Here is a 16,089-nt window from a genome sequence, read left to right on the forward strand (position 1 = left end):
TAAATACATTTAAATCAATTACATCACTTTGTTAATTGATTATTACTGTCTGAGACGTCATCTCCGTGCGCCGAGCAGGTTGACAGCCGGGTCCTTCTTCTTTGCGCCGCCGCCTGTAACTCTGGAAGGTTCTGACCGGGACCGGGTGGAGAGATCAAAATCTGAGTCCATCTGAAGCCGGATCGTCCTGTTTCAGCCTCGGGACACTTCAGTCCCGTTGTTAACACGTCCCTGAACATTTTATATCGTATATAAAGTCGCGATGCCTGAAGCGATGGCAGCACCTAAAGCCTCAAACGGAGGCAAAAACAAAGGAGGGGCGTATGTGGACCGCGACAAGCCGGCCCAGATCCGCTTCAGTAATATCTCTGCTGCAAAAGGTAGGTTTAACAGTACTTTTGTACTCTAATTACATCCCACAGGTTAAAATCTCATCCTTATGGGCAGTTCCATGGAGTTCGGGTGGACACCGTTATGTGACAGCTTCATTCGGATCTAAAGAAGTCTTCAATGAAAAGCCGTTCAGTGCATCAAACAGCAGGACACTATACTTTAAAACCATTCTGATGAGGGTTTTTTCCCTGCAAGTTGCATGACTCAACACAATTTTAGCATAAAGCTAGTAGGGCTGGACACTCCATTTAATTTCAATAAGTCAGATGTAAGTTTTAGAAATTTTCTTCTACCTTGCAACATAATTCCACTTTGCATTCAGTGTATATAAATGCACACTCGACTGGAACTATCCCCTTACTCAGCAGACGAGATACTGATTCTTTAAGCTCTCTGGTGTGGCCTTTGCTGCCAGACACTTGAGATTTAACAATGTCTAACAATTTGATAGGACAGCAGTACTAAAACCCCCACCTAGTGAAATGTAAACTAACGAATCTTGTACTTTACATTCTATTTGGCATATGTGCACTAGCTATCACATAGGATTTCGATGGGAGTTCCAATTTCTTAGAGATGATATGGGTATTTTCTCTGCAGTGACTCATTATTTTTCCTGTTGACAGCTGTCGCAGATGCCATCAGAACAAGCCTGGGACCCAAAGGAATGGATAAGATGGTCAGTAGCCAGACTTTTACATAAGCTGGGCTTCAATAAACTGCTCAGCTCTTCCTTAACCACACCCTTTTTTGTATATTTTGTTTTAGATCCAGGATGAGAAAGGTGACGTGACCATTACAAATGATGGGGCCACCATCTTGAAGCAGATGCAGGTTCTTCATCCCGCTGCCAAAATGGTACATTCCACTGAACCACACAATCAAGGAATCAGTTTTCAGTTCAGGTTCTAATGATTTGTGATAACTAGTTTAGAGGAAGAGATTTACTTCTTGAAACATATTTTGCCATTGATAGATTTGATCATGAACTCATTTTGCCCTTCATGTTTCAGTTGGTGGAACTGTCCAAAGCTCAGGACATTGAGGCTGGTGATGGCACTACCTCTGTGGTGGTAATTGCAGGAGCACTGCTGGACGCCTGCTCCAAACTGCTGCAGAAAGGTGAGGTCTCTGAAAAGCTGAGGTTTGATGATTTTCAAGTACCAGATTGTTAGGGAGTAACTGCTTAATATTCAGGGAATCTGTATATTTAAGAAGTTTAACTCAGATCTACAGTACAAATAAATGACATAACTGATGAACCAGTGGATTAAATGTGATGGTTAAAAAAGTTGTAGCACTCATGTGAGCACACCGTCCCTTTCAGGTATCCACCCCACCATCATCTCGGAGTCCTTCCAGAAGGCCGTAGACAAAGGCGTGGAGGTGCTGACGTCCATGAGCCGTCCAGTGCAGCTGAGTGACCGTGAGACACTGCTCAACAGCGCCACCACGTCGCTGTGCTCCAAGGTGGTGTCGCAGTATTCCAGCCTGCTGGCACCCATGAGCGTGGATGCCGTCATGCGAGTCATTGACCCAGCCACAGCCACTGGCGTTGACCTGCAGGACATTAAAATCATCAAGAAGCTGGGGTGAGTCCAGCAGCTCTGTACTGTAGCTGCTCTTTATTGTCATAAGTGTTTATAAATGATCAGTTTAATCACTCAAGTTTTTGTGTCCTGTTAAATAAGACTCACTTTTATTAATTGTCTGTTTTGGTTTTTTGGGTTTTTTTTCTTTAAATTTTCAGACATTTTTGGTGTTTAATTTGAGTCGTTAAACAGTCTGGTGATTCCCTATGCTTTCCTACGTACAGACAAAGAGCAGAAATGTATTCATCCCATTAATCCTAATATATAACAAAGTGCAATGACGAGGCTTGGTAAAGAATTTTTTATTTAAATTTTTTTAATAATCTTTTTATTAGGACACATTTTTAGTATAGGAAACCCAAACAAAATCATAAATTGAGTCTTTGAGGATTTAGGCAAAACGGTTATTTTTATTAAAAAATGACTTGGGCAGTTATTGTAGGAAGATGATGAACTGCAGTATATAAAATCACCAGACAGTGTCCTCCACAGAAAAGATCTTGCAGGTTGAACTATTGTGTAATTGAAGGCAGCACCAAAGTAGAATTTTGGTGTATCCAAGCGCTGATCCAGATGTTTCTCTTTGTGTGGTGTTTACAGAGGGACCATCGATGACTGTGAGCTGGTGGACGGTCTGGTTCTGACTCAGAGGGTGGCAAGCACTGGTGTGACCCGCGTGGAGAAGGCCAAGATTGGCCTCATCCAGTTCTGTCTGTCCCCTCCCAAAACGGACGTGAGTTGCGTGATGTAGATTTTAAGAGTGTTTGATTATTTGACTGTTAATTGGATGTTTAGATTTCACTTCATAATCTAATTTATGTGACCATGTACATCAGCAGTAGAGGGTGTGCTGTGCTGTCTGAACTATTTTTAAACAGTGTGTGTTACTTTTAAAGCAGTATGATCTGGTTTATTATCATTGTGTTTTAATCTTTGGAAACTGTTTACATGGTTTTTATGATTTCACTTGAGGCCATACATTTTAAGAAATAGTAATTTTATTTTGGTAATAGCCAAAAAAAACCTTAGAGATATTTGTTAGTAAAGTTTTAAAAATTGGATGTTAATTCATAAAATTCTTGCAGAAAAGCTGTTTTTTTTTTAGTTCTGGAGCTGTAGATCTCATATTGTGGTTTTCTGTGACCTGCAGATGGACAACCAGATCGTAGTTTCAGACTACGCCCAGATGGACCGTGTGCTGCGAGAGGAGCGTGCCTACATCCTCAACATGGTTAAACAGATTAAGAAGGCTGGCTGCAACATGTTACTGATCCAGAAGTCCATCCTCAGGTAGAAACACTTTACCAACACAAGGACACAGTGTTCAGTACATACATGAGGTTTTAACCTGACACCCGACTGTCCCGTGACAGAGATGCTCTGAGCGACCTCGCTCTGCACTTCCTCAACAAAATGAAGATCATGGTGGTGAAGGACATAGAGAGGGAGGACATCGAGTTCATCTGCAAGGTGAGTAGATGTCCCCAGATACACTGCTCTGTATCAGTTTAGTGACATTTTTTGGGATTCCTGTTTTATTATTAACCCTGTAAAGCCTGAACCATTAAATCATTGACAGAACATTCCAGTTCTTTGAAACTGGAGTCTTTATTGGTCCTTCTGAACAACCCCATAATTTTTTTTTTCAATTATCAATTTCCATGTATGAGTTTCAATTTTGTATCATATTTGATACATCAGGTCTCAGTGCTCAAATATTATTATTTTTGAACAAACAAAAACATAATATAACACAAACATGTCTAACAAAGTGATAATTCCTTTTCAAAATTGGCAAAGTTCTGCCTCCTTCCTCATTAATGACAAACTTGTAGTGTCATTGGAAAGACCTCTGGTGAATGAATTCCTCCCCCCTGGTGGATTATCCATGTATTGTATGTATCTAATTGTATACATCAGGTTTTTCATGATAGATAAATGTGCAAACACTATACATAATAAATTGGAAGTATTAAAAAGGTCTGGGTAAAAAAACCCTGGATAATTTACTGTAATGTGCCAAAATAAAACTGTAAGGTGCAAAGTAAACTCTAATGTTTGATATGAGAAGGTGCAAAATGACAGTAAAGTGCAAATAGGTTTATGACCAGTACTTTTAAACATTGCCATTTTATACTTAAATTCACTCAAATGAAGTATATGAAATGTTGTACAAAGTCCCCTCTTGTGCAGGACAAACATGGCATTGCCTAAAGTATACGCACCCTCATGGGAATTGGACAGGACATCAGTATTTTTGATGTCATGGGATTGGACGGGAGTATGACACACTAGTCTGTATCACGTTGCAGAAAGACACTTTAAATCCACTCAGTTCATCAAAGAAAAGGGTAACATGTTTCCGAGTTACACCACTGACAAAAAAAATCATAACTGAGTTCAGGACCAAATTAGAGTGGTGACTTTACAATGTGTGTTTGGGATGGGGTTGTATGAATGAGGGAAACTTCTAATAATTAGATGTGATTAACGTCTCCTCATTTTTTTGTGGGTATTATTAAAAATATGACAACAAATAGGTTTTCTCTTATGTATTCATAGGAAATGTTTTCTGTGTATTGCTGTCTGAACAAGAAGTTAGCTTTTATTGATATATTATGTAAATGCAGAGTCCTACCACAGCGGCCTCAGTCCTTTGTGTAAAATACAAGGCAGCTTGGTCAGTTTACATTTGTATTTTTGGTAAGACTAATGTAGCCAAAGTGAGACAGTAAACTAACAGTCTCTGCTGCCCTCCAGACCATTGGCACCAAACCCATCGCCCACATTGACCACTTCACTCCAGAGATGCTCGGCACAGCAGAACTGGCCGAGGAGGTCAACCTGGACGGCTCCGGCAAACTGGTGAAGGTAGGTGTCAGGACGAGTGTGAGTCCAGATGGTTTAAAGGAGGGGTGTCAAACTCATTTTAGTTCAGAGGCCACATGAAGCCAAATTTGATGTGCAGTGGGCTGGACCAGTGAAATAATAACATAATATAGAAATAATGTCAACTCCAAACTTTCCTCTATGTTGTAGAGTGAAAAAGTAAAATTATGCAATGGAAATATTTCCATCTACCAACTATCCTTTAAAACAATGTGAATAACATGAACAAACTGAAATTTATTAAGAAAACAAAGTGTAATTTTAGCAATATTATGTCTCAGTTTATCATTTACACATGTTCATTATAATGTACAGATCACAGTGGATCTACAAATACACAAAACATTTAATAACAGGCAGAATATTAGTAAACTTACTCTTCAGACATTTCAGAATGTTCATATTTGTTCAGGTTATTCATGTTTTTGTGAAATGATAGTTTGTTTTAGTGTAAGTACAGTAAATGACATGAAAATGTTTACATTTACAAAGAGAAAAATTTGTCGTGAGTATTTATAGGTTATGATGATAGTATTTTATTGATCCGACCCACTTGAGATTAAATTGGTCTGTATGTGGAACCTGAACTAAAATGATTCATATCTTCAGTGTAATTTTTGCATTTCACAAATTCATCCCAGGGGCCAGACTGGACCCTTTGGAGGGCCAGATTTGGCCCCCAGGCCGCATGTTTGACACCTCTGGTTTAAAGGAAGCGATGCCTACCACTTCATATAGACCAGAACAGACAATGGCTCCCCTGCAGACTCTTTATTATGTTGTGATTCTGTGCAGATCACAGGTTGTACCAGCCCAGGAAAGACCGTCAGCATCGTGGTTCGAGGCTCCAACAAACTGGTGATCGAGGAGGCGGAGCGTTCCATCCATGACGCTCTGTGTGTCATCCGTTGCCTGGTCAAGAAGAGGTCAGTCCACGCAGCGGTGGGGGGAGGGGCGTCATTTTAACTGCACTTTAAAGACACAAGATGCACTCTGACAAAGGCGCTCCTGCATTGTTGATCCTGCAGGAGCGTAACAAGCAGAGGAACAGTACTGTAGAAAGCTCCCCCTTAGTTTACAGCGGGTCGCCTTAGCAACCTGGCAGGAGAGCGTTCACACATGTTTGTACAGCACGAGGTTTATAGAACTTTTGATGCAATTTCCTGTAAACTCTGTGAAAATAATAATTCTGTAATCAGGTGGCTGTTCAGTCACTGTGTTTACTTGACTTTTATATTCCACAAAAAATGGGATCAATAACCCAGATGGGCATGACCTATATTTCATTTGGTTTAAGAGGATTGTTTCTATGTGGAATAAATCTATTATTTCTGTACATTTTTGACCCATGTAGATAATGGAAGAGTGGCAGAAGCATAAATACTGTTCCCAGGAAGATATCAATCTGTTTTGGTCATCTGATTTTATATTCACTTCAATAACAAATTAAATGTTTCACAGCGGATGAACCACTCATGTCGAAGAAGTTTGACTCAGTAGTGTTGGAGCCAGACTAAAATTGACCAAATCCATTTAATAGAATGGTAACAGTATTTCACAATATAACTCCTCTGGATATTCAGGTATAAAATCGATTAAAATAACCCTATAGTACTTCACCACATAAGGACTATTTTCTTTAACATAAAACAAAAAACTGCCTCACATGAGACAACACTGACAGACAAAGAGACTCAAAATAGCAAAACTAAGCTTCTTGTAAAATTGTCTCCTGAAGAGAACAATAATACTGTTCAATTAAATACAATGTCCAGAAGCCTCATATGAGTCTAGTGTTTCCAGTTTCATTACTTTGCCAAATCTTTTCTTTAAAAAATTTGGATCACTAGTCATATCCCCATTTTATGTATGTCTATGTAAACACTTCAACTTTCTAACCAGAACAGTTTCCACCAGGTTGAGTAACTATCGCCCATTTATTTTTAACTAATCACCCTCATCCTGCGTCCCTCAGGGCTCTGATAGCTGGTGGCGGGGCTCCAGAGATCGAGCTGGCGGTGCGTCTGGCCGAGTACTCACGTACACTGGGTGGCATGGAGGCCTACTGCGTGCGGGCGTACGGTGATGCCCTTGAGGTGATCCCCTCAACGCTTGCTGAAAACGCCGGCCTGAACCCCATCTCTACAGTGACGGAGCTCCGCAACAGGCATGCCCAGGGAGACAAGATGGCCGGCATCAACGTCCGCAAGGTCAGTTCACATCACTGAAGTCACAGTCTGACAAAACTACCACACCATCTGTTAGTGGAGTTATTTTTTTTATTTTAGATTTATTTAGTTTTATGTGGTGTTAAATTGGATAGGCTTATCCTGGGTATACAGTGACACCAGGTAGTCCATCAGTTTGTTCATTTGAGGTTTTAGTTCAGTTGAAGATTATTCATCCAATTGTTTTAAAATTTCACACATTTTCTTAATGGCTGAATTAAATTTTTTATTCATTTGGTTATTTACACAGTTTTTTTTTAAATTTCAACAGAGAAAATGTGTCCAACTGATTTCTTGAAGACTATGCACTCTATTCATCAAAGTGCGATCAGAATGAACTTCTGAAGACTTGGGCAGAATAATGTTGGTCTTGGTTTGATTGAACTACCCAAAAGGACAGTAATGTAGTTCATCTAGTTTACAAATATCTTTAATTTAAAAATCAAAATGAATCCGTGGATAGGCAGAGTATCAGTTATTAGGAGGGGCAGCTCCATTTACTTTTTCACCTTTTATTAGTATAGAAATCACCAGAAAATAAGAACTGTGTTTTTGTAAGCTTAGAATGATCTAAGCTGGTGGTATCCAGTTTAAAAATGTATACTGACTATATTTGAGTCAACCAGAGTATATAGCTAAAATACCAGGAACAGACAAAAAAAACATGCCGGCCCATCATATTTCTATCGGCCACCATAGGGGAGGGTGGGTGCAGTCTGTAACTTGATACTTTTGTTAATGTTTGCAGGCTACACTCTGTGTCATTCGTCCTCAGCGACAGTGATCTGACACAATTTGAGCTCTGCTACAGAGAATCCAGTCTGTTTCTGTCAGACATGATCCCTCTGCTGGGATTAATGCTGGAAACACTGGGACACACTATATACACTGTTCTATAAGTCCAGACTCATCAGAACTGGTTCTTACAATGTACTGTTCAAATTTTTAGGCAACCATTTTGTTTAAGACCAGAGCACTTGTTAAGATAGTTTTAAGCTAATTAGTCTGTGTAGTAACAATTGTACAAGCTACCCAAAAAGAACAGTAATTTAATTTAATCTAGTTTACAATTATCTTTATTTTAAAACTCAAAATTAATCCCTAGGTAGGCAGGGTATTGGTAAGATCCAGCTACTAGTTCACTTGTTAGATTTATGTACAGTTTTATGTGATGTTAAATTGGATGGGTTTTTGGAGTATATGAAACTATTTCCGTAGAGTTAAAAAATAATGTTGGATTTCAACAGTATTATTTCAGGACATACTGTTGAGCAGTGCTTTCTAATGTTAGTATTGATACTAGTATTGATGTGTTGCATGGCTGCAGTAGTCAAATAATCAGGTTACAGTTCAAAATTGTGCTTTGGTATCACTGAATGAATTAATACTGAATCGAATCAATATCGGAAACAGATCAAATTGTAAACAATCAATTCAGAACCTTATGAATCGAATTTGAATCAATTAAGGAAATTGGCCATGATAGCCAGCCCTACTGTTGAGTTACTTCTTTAAAAAGTACTTGTTCTTAATGTCTAAGTACCACATGCCCTTCACAGCTGAAAAATTGCAGCTCATGACAGGCTAATTGAATCAATTTGTCCCTATATGTAAAAATTACATGAATTTCCCTCAAGGAAGTGTTTTGGAAAGAGAGGTCGTTACTTTTCAGTGAAAAATAAAACGAGTTTTGTTATACTTGGTACTCAGATATATTAGTTGATATATATATATATAAATATATATATAAATATATATATATATATATATATATATATATATATATTAGTAGTGTTTTTCCTTTGTGCTGCTTGTGTTACCAAAGCCCAGCTCTGAAATGACCGGTTTACTTGTGTGTGTGTGTGTGTGTGTGTGTGTGTGTGTGTGTGTGTGTGACAGGGAGGAATCTCCAACATCCTGGATGAGCTGGTGGTGCAGCCATTACTGGTGTCCATCAGCGCTCTGACCCTGGCCACAGAGACGGTCCGCAGCATCCTCAAGATTGATGACGTGGTAAGATTCACATCTCAGACGCTCATTTAGGTTTAGAAAGTACACTTATAGAAGAAGAACAAGGGAAGAGGAGGCTGATAAGAGCAGCCTCAAGTACATGTGATTATTCTGAATCTGGTTTGTCTTGTTGCAGGTGAACACTCGATAAGTGGTGTCCGTCTGTCCATGGACTTTTGTCAGTAAGCCTGTTCGTATCAGAGGACTCTGTCGACATCCATCTGCTCAGACTTCCACTGTAGTTGTTACGTTGCATAATTTAATAAAAAAGGCTTGTTTTTTGTTGACACTCCAGCTGTTGCCTGTGTGATTCTTTTTTTTTTTTTAAAGGTTAACTTGTTTAATTATTCCTGTAGGGAAATTCAGTCTCTGCATTTTCCCCATCGAACTACATACACACAGTAGCATTAGCACATAACACACACATTATTATCAGTGAGCTGCCATTGAAGACGCTCAGGGACCAACTCCAGATCTTCATCAGCACTGTGGTCAGGGGCACTGACAGGAGAATTAACATATATGTACTATTTTTAATTTTTTTACCTACTTTAAAAAATAGTATTGTGGTAGATGTAGTATTTCCCATTAAGATTCTACCTGAGCTGATTCACCTTAAAGGTGGGGTATGAGATCTTAGAAAAACAGTTGGAGCAAGCTACATTTTGAAAATACTCAATTCAAAAGTCCAAACCCCTTTCTTCAGAACTCCCCCCAAAGCCACGCCTCCAGAGTACTGGCAATTAATTCCCCTAGCTCCGACTGTTTTTTCAGTCCTGTCAGTTCCGCAGGTGACTAAATTTTGTTATTTTTGTGTTAGTGCATTTAATTAATTGGTTGAAATCAGGGTGTGAAGGGGACTTCAAGCAATATAGCAAAAAAAAAAGCTCTAGGAAAACATCTTGCACCCCACCTCTAACAGGTGTTTTGCTAAAACCTGAACCCAGTTTTCGGCAGCTCTTCATTTTGCATTTTGTTGCCGTTTCCATCTAATACAGTATTTTATATTTTCCTTTTGCTTGAGCTCTGAATATTACAGACGCTTTATTACACACATGCAGACACAAAATAATTTTCTAAGTCTGTTTCCATTGTTTTTATGCACATTTGACTTTTATTGACTCTACCTCTAAAGTATTGAAAAAAGCATGTTGAGTTGAATTGTTTTTACGCACAAACCGAAATTATAACACCTGGATGGAAACACCTACAGAAACGTAATCCATATTTACTACAAGGATCTTTCCCACTTTTGTAGTTATAAAATTAGTAGAGTAAAAGCTGCTTCAGTTGTTTTTAAAATCTTAGAAGACCTTTGACACATTATATACACATAAGAAAATTCAATTAATTATAAAATGTTGAATCTTGAAAGTATTAGATCAAATTTCCCTCTTATACTATAATCATATTACTCTCCATTATAAGTTTTACAGTCACACTTTAGCAAATTGACATCTTTTTTTTGTTATTTTCAAGTCTCAGATATTCTGTCAGAAATGTGATTTGCATTTAAGAACTAGTTTTTAGTTTGCATACTTAATGCATTTAAAGGATAATTTACAAGGTTCATCAAATCAGACTTGAAAGATAGACGTTTGTTTCCAAAGTTATTGAAACGTATTGAATCCTCTTAACAGTAACCACCAAGTTTAGGCTCTGCTGTGTTAAAAAGATTTATTTAACCAAGATAATACGTGGATAAAATAGAACAACTCAGTGGAAGATATAAATTTAAAGTACATTTAAGCAGTTCATTTACAGCAACAGGTGTAAATCAGAAGGTGAATTAACATATTACTAAAAGATGTGACAGTTGAAATCATTCATTCATTTTCTGAACCCGCTTTATCCTCACTAGGGTCACGGGGGTTGCTTGGAGCCTATCCCAGCTACTTACGGGCGAAGGTGGGGTACACCCAAGATGAGTCGCCAGTTCATCGCAGGGCAGAAATGCAGTTGAAATCCACATGACTTAATGACTTGTAACTAAATCAAACAAAATATTTCCATGAAAGCATCGTCTACTCTGTGTGTTTGACTGTAGTGATGATCAGAGGAGCAGAGTTTTTACCTTCGTCATTAAGTCCAGGTCCGAAAATTGGGAGGAGATTGTCACTGAAGCAATAGCCAGTAAAGGAGAAGATGAGAGCTGCAGAATCTACGTCATAGAAGGAGACCAGACCCTCCTCATAATCCACAAATACCCCCACCTTCTGAGGAATAGACTTCAGAGACAGATAGACTAATGGACAGGCAAAAGCTTTGTACTCATTGCCATTTCTCAGTGAGATGATCCAGTGACCATCCTCAGGTGTCGGTGTGATCGGTCCCTTCCTGTTGATGGACTCTCTGACCACTCCTAACTCCCAATCAGTCTTTCCTTTGACCTGAACCTCAAAGTAAAATCTGCCTGAAGAAAAACTCTGCTTTCCTAAAACGCAGGCACATTCAGAAAAACTCTCTGGTTTGTGTGGAAGATTCTGCTTCACATCACCAAGATGAACCTGTTTCTCATCATCAGACAGAAAGAGTGCAGGATGTGCTGTATCTGGATCCAGACTCACATCCACAGTGAACTGCTGGACTCTCTTCAGCTCATTCTCAAACAGATCCTTCATGTCTTTACTGAGTTCTTCCTCCAGCTGAGACACAGCTCTCACCACAGTTCCCTCATATGATGGTGGACGGACACTGACCTGTTTCCAGACCTTCATGGGTGGAGCAGCTCCTATGGATGTGAATGTTTGGACAAAGTGGAGGTGGTCTTCAGAGTGTGAGAGCGTCTCCACCTCAGTGCTTCTCTTCTTCAGCTCACAGATTTCCTGTTCCAGCTCTTTGATGAAGTCTTCAGCCTGTTTCTCTGTGCTTCTGTGCTTTTCTTGGATCGCCTCCTGGAGCTTGTTCAGACTTTTCTGAACCAACTCTATCAGAGCAGTGAAGACCTCAACACCTTCTGCTGTCTCTCTGTCTGCAGATTTCTTACTGAGGTCCACGGACTGTTGGATATCCTGGATCTTCAGTCGTCTCTCCTGGATCATCTGCTGGATTTCAGCCTCTGTCTTCCTCAGCTCTGCCTTCTTTAGTTCGTATTCATCTTTCAGAGGAACAACGTCATGGGTTTTATGCTCTAAAACTGTGCAGAACATGCAGACACATGCGTGGTCTGTTTTACAGAACAGCTCCAGAGGTTTATCATGTTTCATACACATCCTGTCTGCCAGCTTCTCCACAGGGTCCATCAGATGGTGTCGTTTCAGGCCTGAAAGTGTCAGATGAGGCTGTAGATGAGTGTCACAGTAGGAGGTCAGACACACCAGGCAGGACTTCAGGGCCTTCAGTTTGGTTTCTGTGCAGACGTCACAGGGAACTTCTCCTGGTTTGGCCGCTTGTTGCTCTGAGCTGCTGCTGTTTGGTTCCTCTTGACTTTTCTGTCTGAACTTGGCAACCATCTCTGCAAATAAAGTATTGATCTTTAATTCAGGTCTTGTGTTGAAAACTGTTTTACACATGGGACACAGGTACTGGTCAGTATTATCCCAGTGTTGAGTGATGCAGTTTTTGCAGAAGTTGTGTCCACATGTTGTGCTGACTGGATCAGTGAACATATCCAGACAGATGGAACACAAAAACTGATCTTCAGGTCGTACATGGGCAGAAGCAGCCATATCTGCACATGAAAATACAAGACACAAGTTATAACAAATAACACATTAAAAAGGACACAATTACATGTATTTAAAATGACAGCATTTGCCCGATTCTGCCTACCTTAGAGGATTGGATTGGAATTATTCTAGAGATATACAGGACGGAAAAATTGACCTACTAATTAAGAGTCCAAAAAGACAAATTTTACCAAATTTGGAACAACTAGATTTTATTCATAGCCCCCACGAGAGCAGACTTTACTTGATCTCCCTGGCAGTATTTTTTCTTTGTAACATTCTTATTTAGTTTCTGACTGGTTATCAAGGATCATTTCTATGACAGCGGAGACAGATAACCCCCCCTTGTTCTCAGTTTTCTATACTCAATTCTGTATATGTTGTTCAATCTTTAAGTTGTATCAGAGTTGTTTTTTTAAGTGAGTATATGAGCCCCATGTGGCTGGTTAAGTGCATCTCCTGGACTCAAAAAAAAAACAAAAACTGGAATGACATTTATGTATTTATTTATTTTACCATTGTTGATATGCTAGTGAATTTTCATGATCATTCCAAATAAAGATACAATTTAAAAATAAATGACAGTATTTTATTTCTGTCAAACAAAACAATAGCAAAAACTCAATTCACTTTATATATTTCAAAGAATTTAACTCAGTTTAGTTCCAGTGCAACCACACTGCCCAGCAACAGAGCTATTTTTCTGCAATAGTGGAATGAAAGTAGTTCTGAAAAAGCACCAGTTAAGTATTTTTCCTCTCATCCTTTAGTCTTTATTGCTGTAAATCACCTTGAAAGAAAGTGAACATTTTTCTTCCGTGGCTTTGTCAGTGTGTGTCAGTAGACCTACACCTCCACTATTATGGACTGAAAATGGCTGTTAAAGATCACCACTTCGCTTTTATACTCTTCATTTTCATTTCTATACTGCTTTTTATGGTACAAGCTCACCAAGAAGCAAAGCTGTCCTAATTAGCATGCTAGCTGACAGACCATATACAGCAGTGGCGGCTGCTTGTCTTTCAGAGAGGGGAAGCTCATTGTTGGCTTACGTAAAAAAATAAGTCAAGTTATTTAAACATAAATTCAGCCCTCCGTTCCTTTTTAAGAAAATGGTCAGTGACCTTATCGTACCAACTAAACAAGAAAACGTTGAAATTATGTTAAATTGAAACAAGGAAGTACAATGAGTGTGTTTTATTTACAGTGCAAGAAATAAACAAGTAATTTCGTAGTGGTTTCTCTCTCCATTTCACAAGTAGAATGTGCAACGGTATTAAACTGAACTCTGTCAAGTGAAGGAGTATAGCTCAAAATAGCTGTCAATCAAACGGGATTCAGCCTTTTGACTGATCCTCCAATCAGCACGTGGAAGCCCAGCGTCCAACCGGCCAAGCTCCGCCCACAGCTCCATTCACCCCCAGAGACGCCTGGCGTCCGGGGGCGGGACAACATCATGGCATTTATCCAATTACCGTCCAGTTTTGAGGCAATGAAAAAAACTGTTCCACTCAGTCCCATTGAAGTGCATGGACGCTGAGCGTCTACGGACTAATGCACTGACCATAGATCGTATGAGAAAACAGCGCAACAGGAATGTATGAGAAGTGAACAACATCAAGTCCGTTGATTTGTGATAAAGCTGATTCTGAACAAACTCGTCTGTGAGATGAACGTGTTCTAACACATTTGTAGTCAATGAATTATCAACACAACCGAACATATTTAACCATTTAATTTTCATAATTTTAGGGGAAGCCGAGCTTCCCTTGCAGTTTATGAGAAATCACCTCTGATATACAGTCGTGGAAAAAATTATTAGACCACCCCTTGGTTTCTTCAATTTCTTGTTCATTTTAATGCCTGGTACAATTGAAGGTACATTTTTTGGACAAATATAATGATAACAACAAAAATAGGCCTATAAAGGACTGTAATGTTATATTAAAATGTTGCAAATGGTGCACTAGTCTACCTGTTTCAGCCACATATATGCCCATCGAAAATGAACATATTTTAGTCCAATGCAAATGTATTAAAGAAACATATATGTGTACTACTGAGCATTAACATGTGAACAGATGAGGACTAGTTGAATATAAGTATTGGAATGGTGCAAAAGTCAGGTGCGACGGATCGCGTACAAAACGATAGGGTGTCAGAATGGTATATGTTTATCCTTCTCATTCAACCACAATCAAATTCACTCTATCTGGATGGCACGATTTATCTGGAGAGTTTTTTATTATTTGAACAATGACAAGCTGGAATGAAAACAAGCCAAAATGAAATAGAAGTAACAAGGCTATTTTTAAAATGTAAGGAGCAGAAAGTACAGATAACCGTGTGAAAACATGAAGAGTATAAGTAAAAAGTCGGCTGAAAAATAATTACTCCAGTAAAGTATAGATAACCAAAAGTTCTACTTAAGTAAAGTAATGAAGTATTTGTACTTTGTTACTTGACACCTCTGCATTTTATGGACACATACTGTTACTGAACCCAGACCTGACCAACTGAACCAACCCCAGATTATAACACTGACCCCACAGGCTTGTACTGTAGCCACTAGGCATGATGGGTAATCATTTCACCCACCTCTCTTCATCCACAGGTTCAATCTGGGCTCATCAGATCACATGACCTTTTCAGAAACTACTTACTGCGTCATTTTGTGTTAAAGAACGTGTTGCAGTTAAAATATATCAATCACAGTATTAAAGATAACACCTACCCATTATTATAATAGAAGGATCTTACCTGTTTGCTACAGTTAAATCCTGGTGGGAAGTGTAAACAGCTGTATTCAGGGGAACAAAAACAGAATACTCTTATTAGGCGACAATACACTGATGAAAACATATAGTCCATTCTTGCAAATTCCTCTCAGTTCATCAAAACCTTCCATTCTAAAATTTGAAATGAAATAATAGTTGTTTAATGATAGTTTTACCACATTATCAGATCTACTAACCAGTGTCTGTGTCCAAACTGCAGCTCTGTCTGTGTTTTTTACTTTCACTTTCATTTACTTGACAATGAGTGTGTTTCTCATTTAGCTCCACCTCTGACAACAGCTTTCAAGGGAGTTTTACTGAAATCTGCTATTATGAAATATCACAGACACAATAAATGTAGTATGACAGAGGCTTTTAATCTTCTGTCTTTATTTTCACTCTTAAGACAGATTTAGATTTAAAAATCTATACATTTTTTAAGATAATTAAATGTCCCTGTCAGTTTAAAGTTCAGCTCTGTTACTCTTGAACTCATAGGAGTGATAAATACTTTAACTAGCTGAAGTGAAAG

The 16,089-nt window shown here is 38.9% G+C and overlaps 2 protein-coding genes across 2 annotated transcripts; one reads left to right on the plus strand and one right to left on the minus strand.

Moving 5' to 3' along the window:
- The first annotated feature begins 78 nt into the window (after positions 1-78).
- Positions 79-9,406, plus strand: cct4 (chaperonin containing TCP1, subunit 4 (delta)). Its single transcript, XM_030136168.1, has 13 exons — positions 79-380; positions 1,020-1,072; positions 1,162-1,251; positions 1,407-1,515; positions 1,721-1,985; positions 2,586-2,718; positions 3,136-3,275; positions 3,359-3,455; positions 4,746-4,856; positions 5,670-5,800; positions 6,850-7,084; positions 9,002-9,115; positions 9,249-9,406. Exons 1-13 carry the CDS (start codon positions 263-265, stop codon positions 9,261-9,263), a joined length of 1,611 nt encoding a protein of 536 aa, XP_029992028.1. The 5' UTR covers positions 79-262; the 3' UTR covers positions 9,264-9,406.
- Positions 9,407-10,241: 835 nt separating this feature from the next.
- Positions 10,242-15,783, minus strand: LOC115422645 (E3 ubiquitin-protein ligase TRIM39-like). The gene is made up of 3 exons (XM_030139125.1): positions 15,755-15,783; positions 15,541-15,580; positions 10,242-12,782 (listed from the first exon to the last, which is right to left on the minus strand). Exon 3 carries the CDS (start codon positions 12,778-12,780, stop codon positions 11,137-11,139), a length of 1,644 nt encoding a protein of 547 aa, XP_029994985.1. The 5' UTR covers positions 12,781-12,782; positions 15,541-15,580; positions 15,755-15,783; the 3' UTR covers positions 10,242-11,136.
- Positions 15,784-16,089: the final 306 nt, after the last annotated feature.

The sequence above is a fragment of the Sphaeramia orbicularis genome, chromosome 1, assembly GCF_902148855.1.
Source record: "Sphaeramia orbicularis chromosome 1, fSphaOr1.1, whole genome shotgun sequence".
In the NCBI taxonomy this organism is placed as follows: domain Eukaryota; kingdom Metazoa; phylum Chordata; class Actinopteri; order Kurtiformes; family Apogonidae; genus Sphaeramia; species Sphaeramia orbicularis.

What these genes read in the sequence shown, in the direction of transcription:
- cct4 (XM_030136168.1), top strand. Translation starts at nt 263, where the DNA reads ATGCCTGAAGCGATGGCAGCACCTAAAGCCTCAAACGGAGGCAAAAAC. An exon ending in CCAAAGGAATGGATAAGATG is followed by an intron (nt 1,073 to 1,161) that starts GTCAGTAGCCAG and finishes ATTTTGTTTTAG; the next exon opens with ATCCAGGATGAGAAAGGTGA. An exon ending in GCTCCGGCAAACTGGTGAAG is followed by an intron (nt 4,857 to 5,669) that starts GTAGGTGTCAGG and finishes GATTCTGTGCAG; the next exon opens with ATCACAGGTTGTACCAGCCC.
- LOC115422645 (XM_030139125.1), bottom strand. Translation starts at nt 12,780, where the DNA reads ATGGCTGCTTCTGCCCATGTACGACCTGAAGATCAGTTTTTGTGTTCC.